Source organism: Takifugu rubripes, chromosome 22 (genome assembly GCF_901000725.2).
Source record: "Takifugu rubripes chromosome 22, fTakRub1.2, whole genome shotgun sequence".
NCBI classification, from domain to species: Eukaryota; Metazoa; Chordata; class Actinopteri; order Tetraodontiformes; family Tetraodontidae; genus Takifugu; species Takifugu rubripes.
Window position 1 is genome coordinate 5,738,302 of NC_042306.1, and position 18,555 is coordinate 5,756,856.

Sequence of the window (18,555 nt, forward strand, 5' to 3'; positions counted from 1 at the left end):
TAGAAACACTATTTTCACATTCTTTTATTTCCACAATTCTCCTTAAGCATTTTTACATTTTTTCTCATAAGAACAGACTGTTACACACAGATATTGTGGAAGGGCAAAAAGGGTGAGGAAAGGAGACAAAAACCATACAAAATGGTGTCTACTCAAGCACAACAAAATCTATGTGTATAAAAATTGTGTATTTTGATCCACCCTGGAGGAACCAACCTCTGCCTTATTTATCTTATTTTTAAATAGATTGATTAAAAAAAAATAATAATCTTTTGCATGGAGATTTTAATGTGGACTGCAAATTTTAAAAAGAAAAAGATCTAGAGGCATGATAACATACAATGAGTTGCAACAGAGAGGTTTGTGATGAGGTTCAGAGGTGCAATTCCTCCATGCCTTGGGGGGGAGGGGAAAACAACTTTTAAAATGGCACACAATAACTAGCGCTGGCTACTTTTCACCGTACAATTGTACACTCAACATGATTAACAAGGACACACTCTGGGGAAGGAGATATAACGATGAAAACACAGTCCAGTGGTAGATTCCTACCCATTGTTTCACCTGTGTGTCAAAAAGGTTTGCTCTCCATAATGTAGTGTGACCTTGGTAGCTGTTTTAGTGAAGAGAGCATCAGGAAAAGGAAATTCTGAAGGAAATATGTCTGTAGGGTAGAGAGCAGTGTTGTGCAATAGTGGCAGGTACAGAACCATGCTGACACAGTAACATATCTATTTGTTAAACATTTTGTGGAACAGCAGAAGGTCCATTTTTTCTGCAGCGAAAAATAAACCTCCACATCAAACCGGGTGTTTCCAAATTCCTCTCTTGGCAGCACCATCTACTATCAATGTGACTGGAACTCCAGTATTCATTCTACAGGTACCTAGCTAGAAGAGTTGTCACTCTTGCACATACGACACACATACACAATTCTAGGTGTAACCAAGCCTAGGTCTCCACAGTACACCGAGCTGAACAGCTCCATTAGGTGGTGCTTCACCTGGTCAATTCAAAGCAGCACAGGGAGGTAAGGTGAAGATGTATAAGGAAAAACCAGGGGTCCGCCCTCCTGAAGTCAGGAATGTCAGTGTGCCTTCCGTTTGTTGTTGATTTATTTAATACTGTGAAGTTAAAATCACAGATCCACTTCTGGGTGATGTCGAATACGCCTCTCGAGTTTAGAGGAACCAACATGGCCAACATTTTGGTTGAGCCAGGAAGGTCAAGTTGCAATCTGCCCTACCCACCCTCCACCAGTAGCACTGTGGTCTGTTCTGAAGCTCCTGGCTGTCTATCTTACTACTGGGCTTACTCCATGATGGAAGGTTAAGCTAATTTTGTTGGAAGTGGAGGATGGAGCCATGCACAGACTAGCCTGTGGGATACGTAAAGAGAGCCTGGAGCTACACAAGCTTGGCACCCTGTCATCTGTTAGCAGGAAAGTAGTTAGGGTCCAAGTAGTTGTAACCTGTGTTCTGTGGCAGGCAGTAGTCCCTGTCCAGATAGGTCTCTGGCTGGTGCACTGGTTCCAAGTGGTGGTTAGGCTTGTGGGTTTCAGTCTTGAAAATGCTGGAGGACGAGTCCAAAAAGGGAAAGTGTTGAGAGGTTAGGTGCCAAAGCCTTGCTAGTGATTAGGAAGAATCAAGTGATACATTCCAAAGGAAAAAGAAGATGCATAATTTTACTTGTATTTTGGTAAGATGGTATTATACCGTATATTACAAGATGAATTAAATTTGGGGCAGTTTTCTATGGTTGAAAAATTAAACATTGCTGTTATTAAGAGTTTTCTCTTCACACCATGTAAGATGATGGCAACAAATCAAGCCCAGGACTAGGTTCTAATATTTATTGACATGCTAATAATTCAAAGATTTCAACGATCACAGTGGTCAACGAGCCTACTTTCCAATGCGTCTGATGGAACATCATCATTAACCTCATATCATTGTAAAGTTCTCATCTTGTCCAAAAACTTGAGTCTAAGCCGGTGACTTCACATTAATAAGTAAATATACTGGCTTAATAAAGTGAACCATATTATTATCAAAGCAAGCACAACAATTTACAATACCTGCAATAAATGCATTCATGATTAAATACGATATAAATATGAAAAAAAAAAAAAAATCAGTGACATACAAAAATCAGATATTTTAAGTTTTTTTTCTTTCTATATGCAAACTGTGATGGATGTGGGGGATATCGGCTCTTACCAGTCCGAACAGTTGGAGCAGAAATCAGTTGCGTTGTCCTGTGGACAATCCTGACAGTGCCACCGCACTCCCTGGATGGGCTCTATGCCACAGACGTCACACTGCAAACACACAGGGATAACTTCAGGGGTCCTTATACAGCAGTTTTAAATATCAGTGTATTGCTGACATAAATGCAAAGAACGTAATTCTGTATTAAATCATTCATCCTCGACTTTACATTTAACCAGATATTGTGTTTTGTTTTTCTTAAACGTAGAATGATTTGCAGATATCCAAATATATTTCCCCATTTTGTTACTTGCATACAAGAAATTTTATAAAAGGATTATTTATTTATTTTTACTTAAAATGGCGGGGAAAAAAAGCATCTTTCATGTCAAAGTGGACACTTTCCTTTGTTGTCGTGCACCATAGTGTCTCCCAGACAAAAAAGATCTGTCCCGGCTAGGAGGCCAGATACGACATCACAACATTCAATTCTTCAAATTGTGCATTTGATTGCTGGAGGGCCAAAGGCATCACTGAGCAATTGTGAAGGCCAATTTAGACACATGATTATGAATGCAAGAGTACCATCCACTCGTTTCCTGAGAGCCTATATTACAGTAACTGTGAGCATTCAACAGGCAGAGCAGCTCTCCCTTTGTTATGGTGGCCCTACTAAGGAGCGTGCCCTGAGTAAACAATAGCTTTGTCACTCCATTGTGGAATCATGTAACCAGCAAAGTATATGGGAAGAGTAGTTGTCCCCCCTCATTTGGCGTGAGGTTCCATTCCACCAGATACATCTCCACATCATGAGCCACCATAAGAGGAGTTTCAATAGAAGACCTTTACAGCTTTACTTCATGGGCCTCACCAGAGAATTTCTCCAGGTTCTACAGGGTGAATGTTGCCCATCCATTAGCAATAGTCCACTGATTCAACTTATTGAGGCCTGCAGTCTGGATTTTGCATCACTTTGCTAAAGAAACTGTCACTTTTGAAAGTGAAAGTGTTCAAGTGAAATCTCACTTGAGCCAAGTTGGGGACTCCGACATCAATTGGAATAAGGTTCTTTGGTCTGATGAGATGAAAATGTACACTTTTTGCCATCAGACTAGTGTGTGCAAATGACCACTTGGACACTTTTCTACAAGTTTGGAAGAAGGAAAGGAAGCCTCCCCCCCCCCCCCCCCCCACATATCAGGTGTGTGCAATGTGTTGCTTTGCTTTGTCTGCCATTGCAAACGCATCTGCCCTTGTTTGCAATATCAGATGTGGCCAAAGTTGTTTTGCTTTTGAATTTACTTGCCAGAATTTTTACATAAACATACAGTTGTGCTTTAAGAATGTGCCATAAGAATGCCTTATGGAGGTCACAAAACCATCCAATAAACTATGACGGTCACTGCAGCCATTAATGTTTTTCTCCAGACTGGTTTGAAGATCTAGTTGGTGAGACAACCTGGAGAATAATGTAATTACAGTCATCTGGAAGAATGGCAAGAGAACCTTTGAATATCACGCCATCATTATTGAATTTGTGTGAACTCCTTTGCCCTCACAACGAAGACCAAGAGATCATGGTAAGATTGGCCATTAAAGGTGCACCACTACCAGCTAGTACTTAAGCTGGAGCTTTTTCGTTGTGTGTTCTTGTGTTTACATATGGACAGAGATTTTTCTTAAATGTGATGGTGTGGATGTGATTCTTTTCTTTACTGGATTGCCAAAATAACCCGATATGTTTATACAAGGTCTAAGATAACCATAAATACACCACATAGATTTTCCACCAATCTGAATGGCTATATTGGATCAGCCGATATTTTGCATTTAATTTTTATACTTTATAGGTGTAGTATGATGTACTGTGCAACTACTTCATAACTTTATAGGGGCCGATGTACCTAGATACAGTAAGGAACAGATTGATTGATTTCAATATAGATGGATTAATGGGAATTAATGGCGTGTACACTGGAAAGACATATTCGTTGATAGAAAAAACATATATTTTTTTAGTTAAAATCAGTGAAATAGTGCTCGTAGTGTCCTCTTCCGTTTGATTTTTTTCCAGATTAGACACTACCTTTGAAAATTACAGGGAGTTAAAAGAGTTAAAACTTTTGAACCTTATCAGAGTGGAACGTTTCCTGGGAAGAGCAGCAGGTACCTCAATAGTCAAAATGGGTGGGAGATTAAAAAGAGATTAGCAGGGACCCGAGGATATGATTGTTTAAAACCCAGCCAAGTTTTATTGGAAACGTACAGCAATAAAGGAGTGAAGGGTGCAAGGAGAAAATATAACAATACTGAATCTGAATGTAACCTTTAAAATCCACTAATTATTCTTGGATGGCGCATCATATATTGTTGGGGAAAAATAACAAATTCTTGCTGAAAAAATGTTGACAGTAAACTGGCATCAGCCACATCCACCGATACTGAAAGAATGGAATCTTAGCTTGAAAACTGAAATGCAGGGAAGACATTACAACCATTTTGAGATTATGGAAGGAAATTTATTTGAAAAAGTGGTCTTCTATTATAGTGTACTTAGAAGAAAAGGCTGAAACATGTTTGCGTGAAACAAACCCTAAAGAATGATTAGAATATTTACATAAGAGATATTTCTTCTTTTTTATTGACTGCTTTATCCCTTTCTGGGTCACGATGGAGCCTATCAGGGTTCACCATGGCCTTATTTAAGCATTTGCAGGTTCAGCACCTTGCTCAAGAGTACAACGGCAGTGCTGTTAAGCTACTGTTTCATTCACGTCAACAGTGATACTTTCCTTGAGATTTGTGTGACCAAATGTCAAGGATGTATTTTAAATTAAAGTTTCCAAAAATAACTTCCATAAAAAAAGACAGACCTGTGTATGCACATCATCCTGATTGGCTTCATAACATTCACTCCCATTTAGTCAGATTAGGATAATTATGCTTCAATCAAAAAATATATTACAGTCAAACTGAGCGGTATAGTAATATAAAATTGCTGTTCTTTACCTTGTATCCAATGTGCTGGACCCTGGTCTTGTCTTCTCTGATGTCCTGAAGTGTCTTTTTTTTAAGTCGTTTTAGCTGTAAAAGCTCTTTGTACTCTGGCAAATCTCTCAGCTCCATGGGTATGGACTCTTCATCCTGAACAGACAGGGGATACTAACTGTCATCCAGAAATGCATAAACAATGACAAATACAACATTTTCGCAATAAATAAAGTCCAGCAGACAGATTGCTATATTTTGCTGAAAGATTGTCATTTTTGTCTTCTCCATTCTCTTTTCAGAGGCACCCAGTGTCTCAACACATCCAGCCCATACTAAATTCAGTAAGAAAGAAATAACCAAGATTAATAAACTACATTAACTCTAAGACACATTTCTTCACAGAAACTCAAGTAAAACTCCTTCTAATCTTCCAAATTTGCCAGAGATTGAATAGTTCCTGCTAATGCAGTCAAATTCTTTATGACTTTCTTTCTACGGGTGTGGTAATATTTACAGTAATGTGCAGGAGGAGATGCCAGCCTGTACTCTCAGCACAGTAGGTTTACTGGGTTTTATTTAAAAGTTACTGCTATCAAACAAAAGAAAATATGTCAGTGCTTAGGTAACATCAGCAATGGTGGAGTCCAGGTGGAATCAGATTTATCCAATTTTACAGTTTTGCCCTGATGTAATGAAAGTTATTTAACTGCATTTCTCAGATCCACACTTGAAGTAAAAGTTGAAATGAAACAGTGGCAGGGAGCACAGGCAAAATATACTTACACAGCCATGCCTAATAGATTTTATCTGCCAATGAAGCCAAAACGAACTATTATAAATATACAGTATTTCTTTTATCAACCCATTACAACCAGATGCAGCAAATTTCAGGACTTTAATATGCACAGTACTTACATTTTAGTGGTATAAGAAATAAAAGCTATTTGAAAGAGATGCCAAATAAATTATAATAATATGAAAATATTGACTAGTAATGCAAGAGGAATTAAATCAATGGCAAAACTATCTCCTGGGAAAGAAGAAACTGGGAATCTTAATATGTGCAAAGGCATAAAGACAAAGTTTTGTTTTCCTGTGCTACGTCAGTGGCACTAACTCACCGATTCTTCTGCTGAAGGGTCGTGCATAAAGCTGTAATAGGCAGAGCGCTCATCATCTTCATCCATGTAAACTGGAGGTTCATAGGAGGTCAGGAAAGTAGATGGCCGGTACAGGTGTTTGTTGAGGTGGTGCTGCCTCTTACTGGATGCCTGAGGAACAAAGACCGGGCCGATTTTAAATCAGTATCTTGTCAGTATCAGTACTTGATTTTAAACATGTACTGATTTGCCATGTGTTTAAACTCAATATAAAATTATTTAGATTAATACTTAATAAAAACAATAGCGTCTAGCATCAATAAATAAAAAGCGCATTACAAATAAAATATATTTTCATTAAAACATATTTTTATTAGCAATATTAAAAAATATAGGTTACATTTATTATATAAATGGAATCCAGGAAATATGCAATTTTCTTTAAAAACAGCTGTTCAGGGATGCAGAATAATATAAGAGACTGTGAATTGTTAAGGGCTTTTATAAATACCTTCTTAGTGTACATGCACAAGTTAGGTGTCCTTCCTGGCACAGGGATACCAGCTTTTGTGAGTTTAATGAAGTATTTTTGAACTCTACTGGCAACCTAGAATGCATAAAAAGGAATACTGTGGTGTATAATGCCAGCCAGATGATTATTAAGCACTGCTATATGTAATAGTGTTGACTGAACATTCATCAAAGTATACCTAATGCAGTTATCACACCAGTCAAACGTAAACTAACAGAATGTACCTGTTTTGCTGTGCGGTTGCCGAGCTCATCAGCAATCTTCTGCCACCGCCTGGACTCAACTTCCTCAGGAGGGTATTTAACAAGAAGCTGTTCCAGTTTTTTCTAATAAAATAAAGAAATTCATTTTTTACAGAACAGTATAAATCATAGTATTTGTAATTGAAAAAATGAGGATTTCAATCAAAACAGAGATGAACAAGTACAAGAAACATGTAAAAATATAGTAAAGGTTCTAAATACCCTGCAAAAACAGATACATTTGTTAGTGTGGCGGGGATATTTCATACTTATTAGACTTACTTTTGTCATACATGAGAAATTGAGACATCTTCAGGTGTGAAATTTCTCTCAAAAGATAACCTCATGTTTGCACAGACTAAATAATTCCACAAACTATTACCCATTTACAATTTTATCATTGTATGATTTACAAAAATTGCTGTATACATTTTCATACTGCCTCACTGCGTGACAGTGGCGTTTTTGTCAAAGGTAACTATCGCATTACAATCTTTGAACCAGCGGAAAATTAGGGAATTAGATTATTTCCACTTTAGCCCCACCTATTTTGAAAGTATGACCATTCACAGGATAGTTTCAAAGGAAGCCACACAACAAAAAAGTTCTGCCTGAAGGATGTGTGAAGAAAAAGCTGCGAGAAGTTCAAAGAGAGAACAAATGCCTTTGTTCTTGCAGAGTATTCAGTGGCCTTAACAACTACAAAATTATTACAGTAATTAATCTGGTCATCTACCTGTTCCTCCACAGTCCAAAGCTGGTTAAAAGTGTCAGGCTTGTTTGGGTGACAAATCCTCCCCCTGATGATCTATCAGGAAGAAACAAGTGACAGAAAGATGTACAGAAAAAATGAGCAGTTTGACAAATGTGACTTGAAATTTTCTGTTCTGAAGGTGTGGTAAACAGTTGTGTCTGAAGATTGTCAGTCAGCCAGGTCAGGGTTTTTCTATAGAGTAAGAAAAGAATCAACTGAAGTTTTCTTGAAGATGTTTCACCTTTCAGAGAGGCTTTTTCAGCTGTATCAGATCACAACTCTTGTTGTGACCAGGTGTGTTAAGAAGTCTAGTTACGCGAGGAACAATCACAGACAGTCCGATCACAATGTGTTTAAGAGCGTAGCACCAAAAACAGAAAAGTGTAGTTATGGTGGCACTTATTTATTTGTGGTGGTCTGCATATACAATGAATGTATGGGAACACTGTTAATGTAGCTTATTGAAGATGCATATAATGTGAAGACAACCAAACCTGCATAAGAGACAAATGATAGAAGTCTTAAGTCTGTTAGCTATTATTACAGCTGAGAAGCTGTTAAATTTTATGGCTAAAAGGAATTCAGATGAGTGTAAATATACCTGTATTTGCCTGCCATTTCCTGGAGCATCGCTAGTTGGAAGAGGAGAGTACATACTGGAGGATTCACCTTCCCTCTTAAGCTCAATGGGACTATTGGGTCGCTCAGGCAAACCTAAAAAGGGAAAAAATAGCCCACCTATTGTGAATGAATCGAATGATATCATTGAGTATGTGTTAATCATTCTACATTACACACAGCATTTGATTTTTAACTGGTGTGGTATATATACCTTTGTCAAACATCAGCTTTAGTCTTCTGGTTTTGCATTTCTTGTCACAAAATTCTCTCTCAAAGTCACCAAGGCCGGAGGTGTAGTGGCCCCAAGCAATATCAGGAAGCTGGACCACTCGTTGAGGACGTGGTAGGCCCAAATTCACCTGTAAAAGCGTTCAATACAGCACACAGTTTAAGTCTGAATTTCTGCAACAAAGCTTGAGAATGTAAAAGCACAAAGAAATTCCTTGTTATTGAACTTGTGTGAAAGCACATGTGCCTTTTCACTCAAACACAAGGGTCTTGATAGTGAAACATGATGATATTGACCTTTGCAAAAAATGAATGACAGGGGACATCTTGCTGTACATGCATTACCTGTTCCTGCAGCTGCTCCACAAACTTAATGGGATCATCTAGTGCCTCTCTTTGGTGACATGCCAGTGTCTCCAGGTCCAGGATGGCCTGTGTGCGCTGTGCCTCCAGAACACTGATGGTCTGCAGCAACCTCTGATAACTGATATGGAGCAAACTAGGTTTAAAAAACTGTGGAAGGATGGGAGCAACTTATATCATTTCAATCTGACGCTTGAAATTCTGCAGTGCATGAAAATTTAAATCTCCAAATACATAATTCAACCATGGCCAAGAGCTAATTTTTGCTATTCGCAAACATTTTCAAACCATTTTAAAATAAGGCTTATATAACTAAACAATTTTACATTAGCTTTGGATAAACCTTTACAGACTAAAAAAAACTTAAGCCACCAAGAAATGCACATTATTTACACAGCAACCAAGAATAACACATTTTAAATACCTTAAGACAGCAAAATATGGAGGGCTCAGAACATTCTACAGTGCGTTTTTGCTTTTTATTTTCTGAAATTCAATTCCTCTTAAGAATCCAAAACACAAACCGAGGTAGCGCTTGACTGAGGTAATATAAGATATGCCTCAGAGGCCTGACAGGGCACGCAGTGCAGGAAGAACCAACATGAATTTTAAAATATCCTTCATCACTACAACTTAATACAAGGACTTAGTCAAGCAGAAGACTGGATCAATTTTTGGAGAGGGAATTGAAGGAAATCCATTCTGACTGCAGCATGCTGTGTAGTTTTCATTGAGTTCAAAAGAGAAACAAAAAAAAAATCCCACGGGCAAAAATGAGAGTCAACTGTTTTCAGGAATTCGCATCATAGAATCACAATCAACTAATCCACATTTAGTGCAAAGGGAAGAATGATACCTTCTCCAGAAGAACTGGTGACCTGTCATTGAATTATTTAGTTAAATGAGAATGACCTGGCCCTGATTCAAAGCAAATTGGAGTCCAACCAGATGTCCTGGGACAAGCTGAGTATTTCATTGCCATCTTGTGGGCTTAAGGTCCGCTGACATTCAGCTATTGACTGAAATTATACCCAAGATATCAACATTCCCATGTAAATGAATGACAATAAAAGAGAGTAAACAGGTTTCTGAAATATCCAAATGGCGTTGCGTCCTAAATGCTGCGTATCGCATCAATCATTCATGTCTTTTGTCAAACTTTATTCACCAACTTTTAAATGCTCAGTCATACTTCCTAAAATAACTGCTTTCTAATATTCTTCTTGCCAAGCAGGTCATACAGGTTTAATTAAATTACCTTGTAATAAAAGATGAGAATAAAATTCCACCCCCAAATGCAAGCTTTTTGCAACTAGCATTGAAGACAAAGGGACTTTGGATGATGTCTGCCCTTCTTCATATAAAGAACATGAAAAGATGATCCACCAGCATTAACAATGCCTGACTGAGCACAGCCTGAGAAACATCAACCAATCACATGCTTCATGACAACCAATACACAGAGAAACAAAGTCTGACAGCAACAGAGGCAACCACCTCTGACAGCTGCTTCGTGAGTAGAGAGGAAGCAGGCAATCAGCAGAGCCAAGGTAAAGCACCACTTCTGCAGACCAAACAATAGCAACTCATTTACATGAACACAGCACCATGCAGAACGGGAATAAATTATATAACTCGGTAGGTAGTTTGACGGTAAAGTTAAAAGCTGTACAGTGAGAACTAACCCCCCCTCCACAAAGACACAATGACATGGATTGCCAAGGTTTCTGTTTCTAAATTTCACATGAAATGTGGATTTCCAAAAATAATTCCATGAAAAAGGCTCTCTGACAGTTCTTCAAAACCAAATCATGTCAAACTAAAGGTTTAATATTCAAAGTGAATGGCACAAAGAAAGCTCAAAATCCTGAACGCAAAATAAAAATTGCAATATATTTCTGACTGCCTCCCAAAGCATGAGTGCCACTCATACTTGCAATTCCTTGATATACGAGTTCAAAAGACTGGCGATTCTAAGATTCACAGAGAATGACTGATAGAGGTTATGGAGGAGACACTAATGTAGGCGATGAAATAATGTAGAATGAGTTTTCTTGCACAAAATGGAATAATAATTAGGTTTGGATGCACTCTTAAGAAGCAGCCACTCTCTCCATACTTGGTAACTCCATTCCTTAAGAAATTCTATCAGAGCAATCGTCGGATCATTCCAACCTACTTTCACACCTAGTGGGATTTAAAACTTTTCCACCAAGCCTTAAAATGCGAAAACTTCACAACACATTTGAGAACTGCCTGGGGTGAGAGACAAGGTTGGCCCGTTAGTCACGCCATGACACCCTGAGTGACAAAATCCCAACAGCAGCATCAGTATTCATGACCAGACTGTTGAGGTTTTACTAACTTCCATTATATCACTTAGTTAATTATGGGTGAAGCTGAGGAAATGGTGCTTCCTTCAGCACCACTTTACAGACCGGCGGGTTAGAGTCATTTGAGAAGTGTGAACAATATTCAAACTTGCGAGAAGAAATGTATTTTTGCCCTTTAGCGGCTGGGAAAATTTAAAAAAAAAATCAGACATAACAGAATACCATGTATACTTTCCATACACATGTGGAGAAAAGTTTCTTCACCAGTCTGGTTGAATAATCAGGGGTTTCATTTTGAATATCAGCTAGGGGAGGGTAGACCTCTCACAGTTTACACATTGCAAGTGTGCTCCTTTAAGTGTAATGTAATTAATGTTATAAGACATATACACATCAAATAAGATGCTCTACGAGAGTGACTCACAATAGCTCTGTGATCATCTGCTCGTCTACACACTAGATTTCTACAGCTAATACTTTACCATTGGCAGTTTAGGCATTTAGTGCCTAAATCCAAATTAAGCATTAAAACCTGCAGTCTGAATGTAGCCTATGACCCGCAAAGATCACTCTGACTGAGCTCTAGAGATCCTCTATGGAGACAGGGAAGGATTTGGACCCACAGCCATGGCCCAAAGCTTGGCTCTATGGCAGAGGGCCAGTGGAAGATTCTTGTGAGAGACAGGAGAAAGAGGAGCATTTTCAAAAACACACCTGAAAGACTCCCAGGGTGTGAGTAGCTGTGCAGCTCATGGATATCTCATTTTGCTGACATGTACTAGGAGCTTTAAGGCCTTATTTAGACAGTTGTGTGCCTTAAAAAATGGGTTGAACGTAGTTACTGGTAATTCAACACATAAAGACTCTAATGTAGAACCTACTCAAACCTGAACAACAGAAATGGAAGGGTGACAAAAAAAACCCATTGTGAATAATTTTCTCCCTGTGATATTTCAATTTCTCCTTTTTTAAATTAATTTTCAAAAGATTCTTAAATTCTGATTTTGGCCTACCCTCAATAAAATGTTTTGTTTTAAAAAAAATGTAATTTTGACAGCAGTGAAAACTTTAATAGGCTGTGGATACATCCTGTATCCACTGTAAAACCTGCCAGCAAATGATAGTTCATTAGAATCCAGAGTTGAACATTTGTGAAGGTCACAAACCAACATGAAGATCTCACATACTCTTTGTTATGTTTAAGAGCCAGGTGATCCGACTCAAAAAAATACACGTCTGGTTCCTCCTCTTCCTCTTTTGCAGCCTGGCTCTGTGTCATCTCTTGGCCTCTTTCAGTCTCTTCCATAGGCACTCCTTCTAAATCATCTGCCCCATCACAGGGGTTCTCCACAGAGGATACTGGCTCCTCTATGGAGGGACCAGCAGAGCCCAAAAGATCAGACTCCTCAACCACGAGGCATTCCGCCCCTGGTCCAACCACCATCTCTCCCTCTTCTGTCAGTGTACCATTGTCCCTGGGTGGAGAACCAACTTTGGTGGACGTGACTTTACCACTATTGGCAACCCTCCTGGGCGAAGTCCGCAAGGTATATCTGTGTTCATAGAGCTCTGTGAAAGAGGGGGGGGTGCTGGATAATGGAGGGTTGCACCCTGGCTCTGTGGGGGAGGGACCTGTTGTGAATGGGGGTGTAGTTTCTCCTGAGTTGTTGCTGATTGGACTACTGTTGATTATGGTGCGGGTGGAGGATGATGGAGCAGCAGCTTCCTGGCCGTTACTGTCGTTCTCAGTCTCCATCACCAGCTCCTCATGTGCTAGACATAATGATTCACCTACCACATCCACTTCAACCTCCTCCACTTCCTGCTCTGTGGCAACTGTCAGCTCAGGAACAGAGTCTTCTTCAATTGCCTCAAAAGTTGACATAGAAGATGCTAGCAATTCCCCTGAACCAGACACCTCCAACTGTAGAGGGGCAGAGTTTTTAGAAGGCACAGAGAGGTCGGGGGATGAAGGGTCACCTATTTGGCTGCCGTTAGGCAGTGACGGGTAGTCGTTGACGGAGGCAGGCTCGTTATTTGCTCCACTGAGTTCCTCAGCTTTGTTCTCTCCAAGTCCATTAGAGGTCTTGTGAGTGTCTGAGGCCTGCTCTGATCGAACAAGCTGAACATGACCATCATCCGCTGTCCCAGTGATCGGCTCGCGTTCCACGTTTCCAGAGTCTGCCGACACATCTGCCTTAGCAGCGTTTTGGCTGTGAACTCCTTCACAATGACTGTCCTTGTTTGGCTCTGGCACAGAAGCTGGACTTTCAGGTCTCAGGAGGTCAGTGTCCTTCTCCTGTCCCTGAAAATCACCAGAGTGGGAGCACCGTTTGGTTTTTTTGATCTGAGGAATGGTATCAGATGATCCCGTCCCTCTATCACAGTTCTCAGCCTTCTCAGGACTTGTGTCATTTTCTAAACAGGACATGCCCCGTTTCCTGGAGCCCATCCATTGCACTGCCTCTGACAGAGAAGCATTCAAATCAGTTACCTTGCCCTGCAATGATGGCTGATGCTGGCCTTCATGTCTAGTGTAATCCTTGGCATCCTGCTTTGTCTCGTGTTTGGCATCCTGTTTCGTGTCCTGTTTAATATCCTGCTTAGCATCTGGCTTTGACTCCTGTCTCCACTCTGGTTTCTTCTTGGGAGAGCGAGCCCTCGGTAGCGGACACACTGACGTTTCCTCTGGTTGGGCAATACTACGATTCCTGAGGGTTCGACCGCAAAAGTTCTCATCCAATCCATTGAGCCCCACTGACGACCTTGTGACGCGCGAGGAACGGGATGCGGCCATACTACGGCAGGTCCCTACAGTCTCCTCATCCTGGTGCGCTCTCCTCTGCAGCAGAAAGTGGGCAACTACAAAACACACAGAACACATGCACTTAAGTAAAAATATCTAGCCAAGCTTTGCAGTCCAGCAGTCACAAAACACTATTTGTTCAAGGTCTGCCGGGTCAGCCAAGTTAAATATTAATCTATAAATGGTACCTGGGGCATTATCATATAAAAGCATTCATCAAATGGCACTTGTTAAATAGTAATCAGGTCATTTCTCAGCTTACTCCACAGAGGTATTGATTCAGCCTGTTATCGTTTCCAGGCAACGCCTGCTAAACACAGGCAAAACGACCCGTCTCAACCCAGCTCTGTACAGATTTCTATTGTCCCACCGTTTAATGAAAACTTCAGCAACCTTTTGGCAATAAAGCTGACAAGAAGAAGCATCTTTTGACTTCCTGCAGGATTAAATAGTTCCAAGGTTGCTTGAGTTGGACAAACGATATACTCTGATACTTCTATTCAACTGAGCATAGATAGCTGTGCAGAGCAAGGTAAACTATTCCCACAGGATGAGGGAACCAACAGGCTGCAGACGCTTTAAGCCGTGCATCCGGAGAAAAATGCACACAAAGGTTTCAGGAGTGTGGACATTTAGAACGGTTTAATACGGGGCAATTCCTTTCCTGACACAAAATTAGTCCAACTATTATAGAGTGAAAAGAATTTAAATTATTAGAATCGAGGTGTGACCGGTGTCACTGTCAACGTCATCCTGCTTGAATGTTGATATTACAGCAGTTACAGTTGATATCTCTAAACTATCTTACAAAACAAGTATTTAGAATAAAACAGAAAATTACACAATATATAATGTGTATAAGCTGATTTTAATGTGCAATAACACAGTGGCAGTTTGGTTTGTTAATGAAAGCTATAACTATATATATACAGACAAAGCCATAAAGCAGTGCAATAGAAGAGCAGGTAATAAATACTGTAATAGCATTAAAAGTAATACTAATATCAGACTTAACCCACTGTTGATTCAGATTTCTGATTAAATGATCCTTCTTTAAATTACATTAGCAACCTTGAAGAAAAGGCCCTCCTCTGCTGTAACGTGCAGGAACCCTTCCAAAAAATGCAACTAGTGCATCGTTGTAACAGGCTGAACGGAACAAGAATCTCTAAACTCTTCCCAATGTTCTAAAAAGTCCAAAAAGGGATTTTAGAAAGAAAACAACAGCATCACCTCCAGGTTTCAAATGTTGGGAGCTGTACCTCATTTCTCCAGGCTCTTACTGTTCCTGGTAGATGATAGCAACATGCCCAGGACATCATAAATGGCACCTTGACATTTACAGATTCTGCTCTCACTTTATGCCAGCCCAAGAATGCATCAATTTATTTTTTTATATGATCAATTACCCAAAACCTGATGTTTGTGCACCTTCTACTGAGAACAGAAAGAGACAGATGCAGCATACTTGCAAATTTTTTGGAGAAACAGGGAATTTATAGCTAACAGCTTCTTTGAGAATGATCTTGGCACACATTTGGGACTGATGTGGGGTTTAATGAGAGGTGCTGAGCATGGTCACCGGGCTTAACATGAAGCATCACCATGGTGGAAGCGTGTGACAGTCAAAGCCACTTCCTGTTCTGCAACTTCAGCACGTTTGGAGCTCCATCACCACATGATTACACGAACATGACAGATCAAGATTTACAAATTATTCCTCCACAATGATCAATAAAGGCGACTGTGCGTACGTGAAGACCCAACTCCCAAGTTAAGTCCGAAGCTACAACTGGGAAAAGCTAACGTTTGTGACCAAAGAGCCATAAAACACCCGACGTGCTGCTTCCCCTCCCCACATATTGGAGTGTTGAGCCCTGCTGCTGACCTGTAGTTAATGATTTACATGAGGCCTAGTGCCAACAACAAAAAGAGACCACGGGTTCCTGCTGGTAGACCTACCAAGGGGAATAGCTAACAGTACGGACAAAAGTTGTTGGCAGGTAGAGGCTGAAGCTAAGTGGCTAAACTAGGTTACTGCTCCACACGCCACGGGTGAAGTTAATACGAATAAGCACCCGCAATATTCTGAAATTGAGATTAATGATCAAACCACACACAACCGAGGTGTTTCATTTGGCTGGCGAGCTAGCTAATGGCTAGCGTGACCAACTTCCAGCCAGACGATACGTGTCCTAGCGGGATAGCCATAACCAAGTGTCTGCTGTCAATGCCCGATATAATGAATTAATGCCCGAGACAACAAATTACTGAGGGAAGTGCCTATACAAATTAACCATTCCCGGGGAAAAACCATTAAAGAAACAAGCAATTTGTCTGAAAGAATTAGTTAGCCAATTCGGCTAATGTTACCTTCGACGGTTCTTGTCGGCTAGTTTCCCTGTTAAAGCTATCTGCATGGTGCGGAACAGAATCGTGGCGAATTCTGCCGTAGCGCCACTAGTAACGTTAGCTTATTGACATAACGAATGTGTGATGGCTAGTAAACAGTTACACGCTTTATGTCTACTGATAATACGTTATGGATAGAGTGGTGACTGCGCTGAGGTTCATGTTCGATCCGCTCCAGACAGGAGCACTTTGGTTAACCAGTGTTACATTAGTGTACTCTTTGCTGCTAGATTAGCCGCAACAGCTCAATATTAGCTTAGCAAGCCGAACCAGCTAGCTGATTATTCTCACCATAACTTTTCCAGTGTATTTGAGTGCTTAAGAATATTTCCCGTATTGATTTTTGGAGAACTAATACAAGTTTGCCATATGTTTTCCAACAACCACCGAAATTGAGCGGTCCTTCTAAACAGCGTTTGTAGCTAAAGAATTACACATACCTCACTTCCGTAAATTTGCTGCACGTTCGGCCGCAGCCATGTTTTCAGCCCAGTCAACTAGTCGGGGTGTGTGAGCTGATTCAACGGCGCTGACCAATATTATACTGTTCCCATTTGAACATCGTCAAGAGTGAAACTGGAACACATTTCCTTACATTTGTAGCTTTTTATTCACTTTTTACGTTGTACATTACATGTTACTCGACTTTTCCAATTCCATTGTCTTCATATAGGCGTCAGTCCAAAATAACGAAAATGGTTTGAGAAAAGAAAAAAAAATCTAGGTGACGGAGATTTAAGTATTTTATTTTGTTTTAATAGTGTCAACCCGCAAAAAGTCAAAACAGATCCTACTCGGCTGACATTCACCTGCTAAAAGACGAAATTGCAGTGGAGCATTCAGTTTACCGGCTAATTACCGACAGATCTAGCAATACCATGCCCGCACACAGAAATAATGCCTTTAATTAAATGGATCGATGATGGAAATGCTGGTTACATAATGCAATATGTGTTTGGGAGCTATCCAATTTAACGATAGGTCCGGAAAGATTGGGGCTTGGCTGCACACATGACGACCAGCTTCGCTTTGACATGCATCGATGCGAGACGACAAATGAATCCGACTGATTAAGCATGCACTCCTAACTGACCGTGCTCGCAACATTTTTGAATAATCAACATCGTAGAAAAGAAAAACTTCCCTTGTATAAGTGCTGAAACTTGACCAATATATGATCAGTACTGGTACATTCAAATACAAACCAGATATTTGCATAAGCATGTAAATGTGTACTTCTACAGAACAGTGCACAAGAAAAAAAAAAAACAAAGTTAATTCCTGAGACAATGTCATTAGTCCCTTTAAAACCTTAAGATTTCCTGACCTTAACTGTCACCTTTTACTCTCCTAGATTCACTGAACAACTGGAAAGCCACTCTATAACAAGCTTCATTGTGATTCATCAATTCCGGCAACAGGTGTCATGGACATACAGTATGTGGTCATTTTGGTCAAGAGGGGAAAATAAAATATGTATGGCATACAGTGGAATTGTAGCTGCACATAAATTCAATGCTCACTTGAGAAATCATAGGACAATACAACAGTGATAACCATCATTTAAGAGTATAGGACAGATTTGTTTCATTGGGACAAACTTGTTTTCTGACATGTTAATTCCGTTTGTCAGCAGTCTAAAGGCTGACTCATTGGTGCGCATGGAGTCCTTTGCTTCAGAGACTTTAGGAAAATAAAATGAAGTGCAAAATAAAAGGCAACTCTTTGCTTTCTGTTGCAGTGCCTAATTAAATGGAGCGTGTCTCCACCTCGATCTTCTCCTCGGACAGCGACGACTCTGCTTCTTGATGACTGATGTTTGGGTGAACTGTCACAAGTGGACCGCCACCATAAATGGAGTGGAGAAAGTTCCATGTCTCTTCAGATATCTGTCCTGAGTCTGCCCCTGGACAGAGACGAAAGCACATGCATGGTCACAGCTGAAATTTCTCTCCTCATTTAA

The 18,555-nt window shown here is 40.1% G+C and overlaps 2 protein-coding genes and 1 long non-coding RNA gene across 6 annotated transcripts in view; 1 reads left to right on the forward strand and 2 right to left on the reverse strand.

The window, feature by feature from the left end:
- Positions 1-17,156, reverse strand: zzz3 (zinc finger, ZZ-type containing 3). 3 transcript variants are annotated; one of them, XM_029831645.1, is made up of 12 exons: positions 17,033-17,156; positions 12,562-14,236; positions 9,024-9,162; positions 8,662-8,809; positions 8,431-8,567; positions 7,812-7,883; positions 7,058-7,159; positions 6,813-6,908; positions 6,323-6,472; positions 5,220-5,354; positions 2,220-2,320; positions 1-1,572 (listed from the first exon to the last, which is right to left on the reverse strand). In XM_029831645.1, exons 2-12 carry the CDS (start codon positions 14,169-14,171, stop codon positions 1,428-1,430), a joined length of 2,835 nt encoding a protein of 944 aa, XP_029687505.1. In that variant the 5' UTR covers positions 14,172-14,236; positions 17,033-17,156; the 3' UTR covers positions 1-1,427. The 3 variants fall into 3 exon arrangements, with proteins under 3 accessions (XP_029687505.1, XP_003975508.1, XP_029687506.1); XM_003975459.3 differs by having other exon boundaries at positions 8,431-8,543; positions 17,033-17,155; XM_029831646.1 differs by lacking the exon at positions 17,033-17,156 and adding an exon at positions 16,554-17,021.
- Positions 16,074-18,473, forward strand: LOC115248053 (uncharacterized). Its single transcript, XR_003887092.1, has 3 exons — positions 16,074-16,183; positions 17,947-18,029; positions 18,334-18,473. It is a non-coding gene; the product is annotated as an uncharacterized lncRNA (long non-coding RNA).
- usp33 (ubiquitin specific peptidase 33) overlaps positions 17,184-18,555 on the reverse strand; it is a 17,487-nt gene continuing 16,115 nt past the window's right edge. For both annotated transcript variants that reach the window (XM_029831647.1, XM_011616269.2), the window contains exon 24: positions 17,184-18,498. In XM_029831647.1, the coding sequence (XP_029687507.1) occupies positions 18,341-18,498 (158 nt within the window). In that variant the 3' untranslated portion in view covers positions 17,184-18,340. The remainder of the gene's footprint in view (positions 18,499-18,555) is intronic.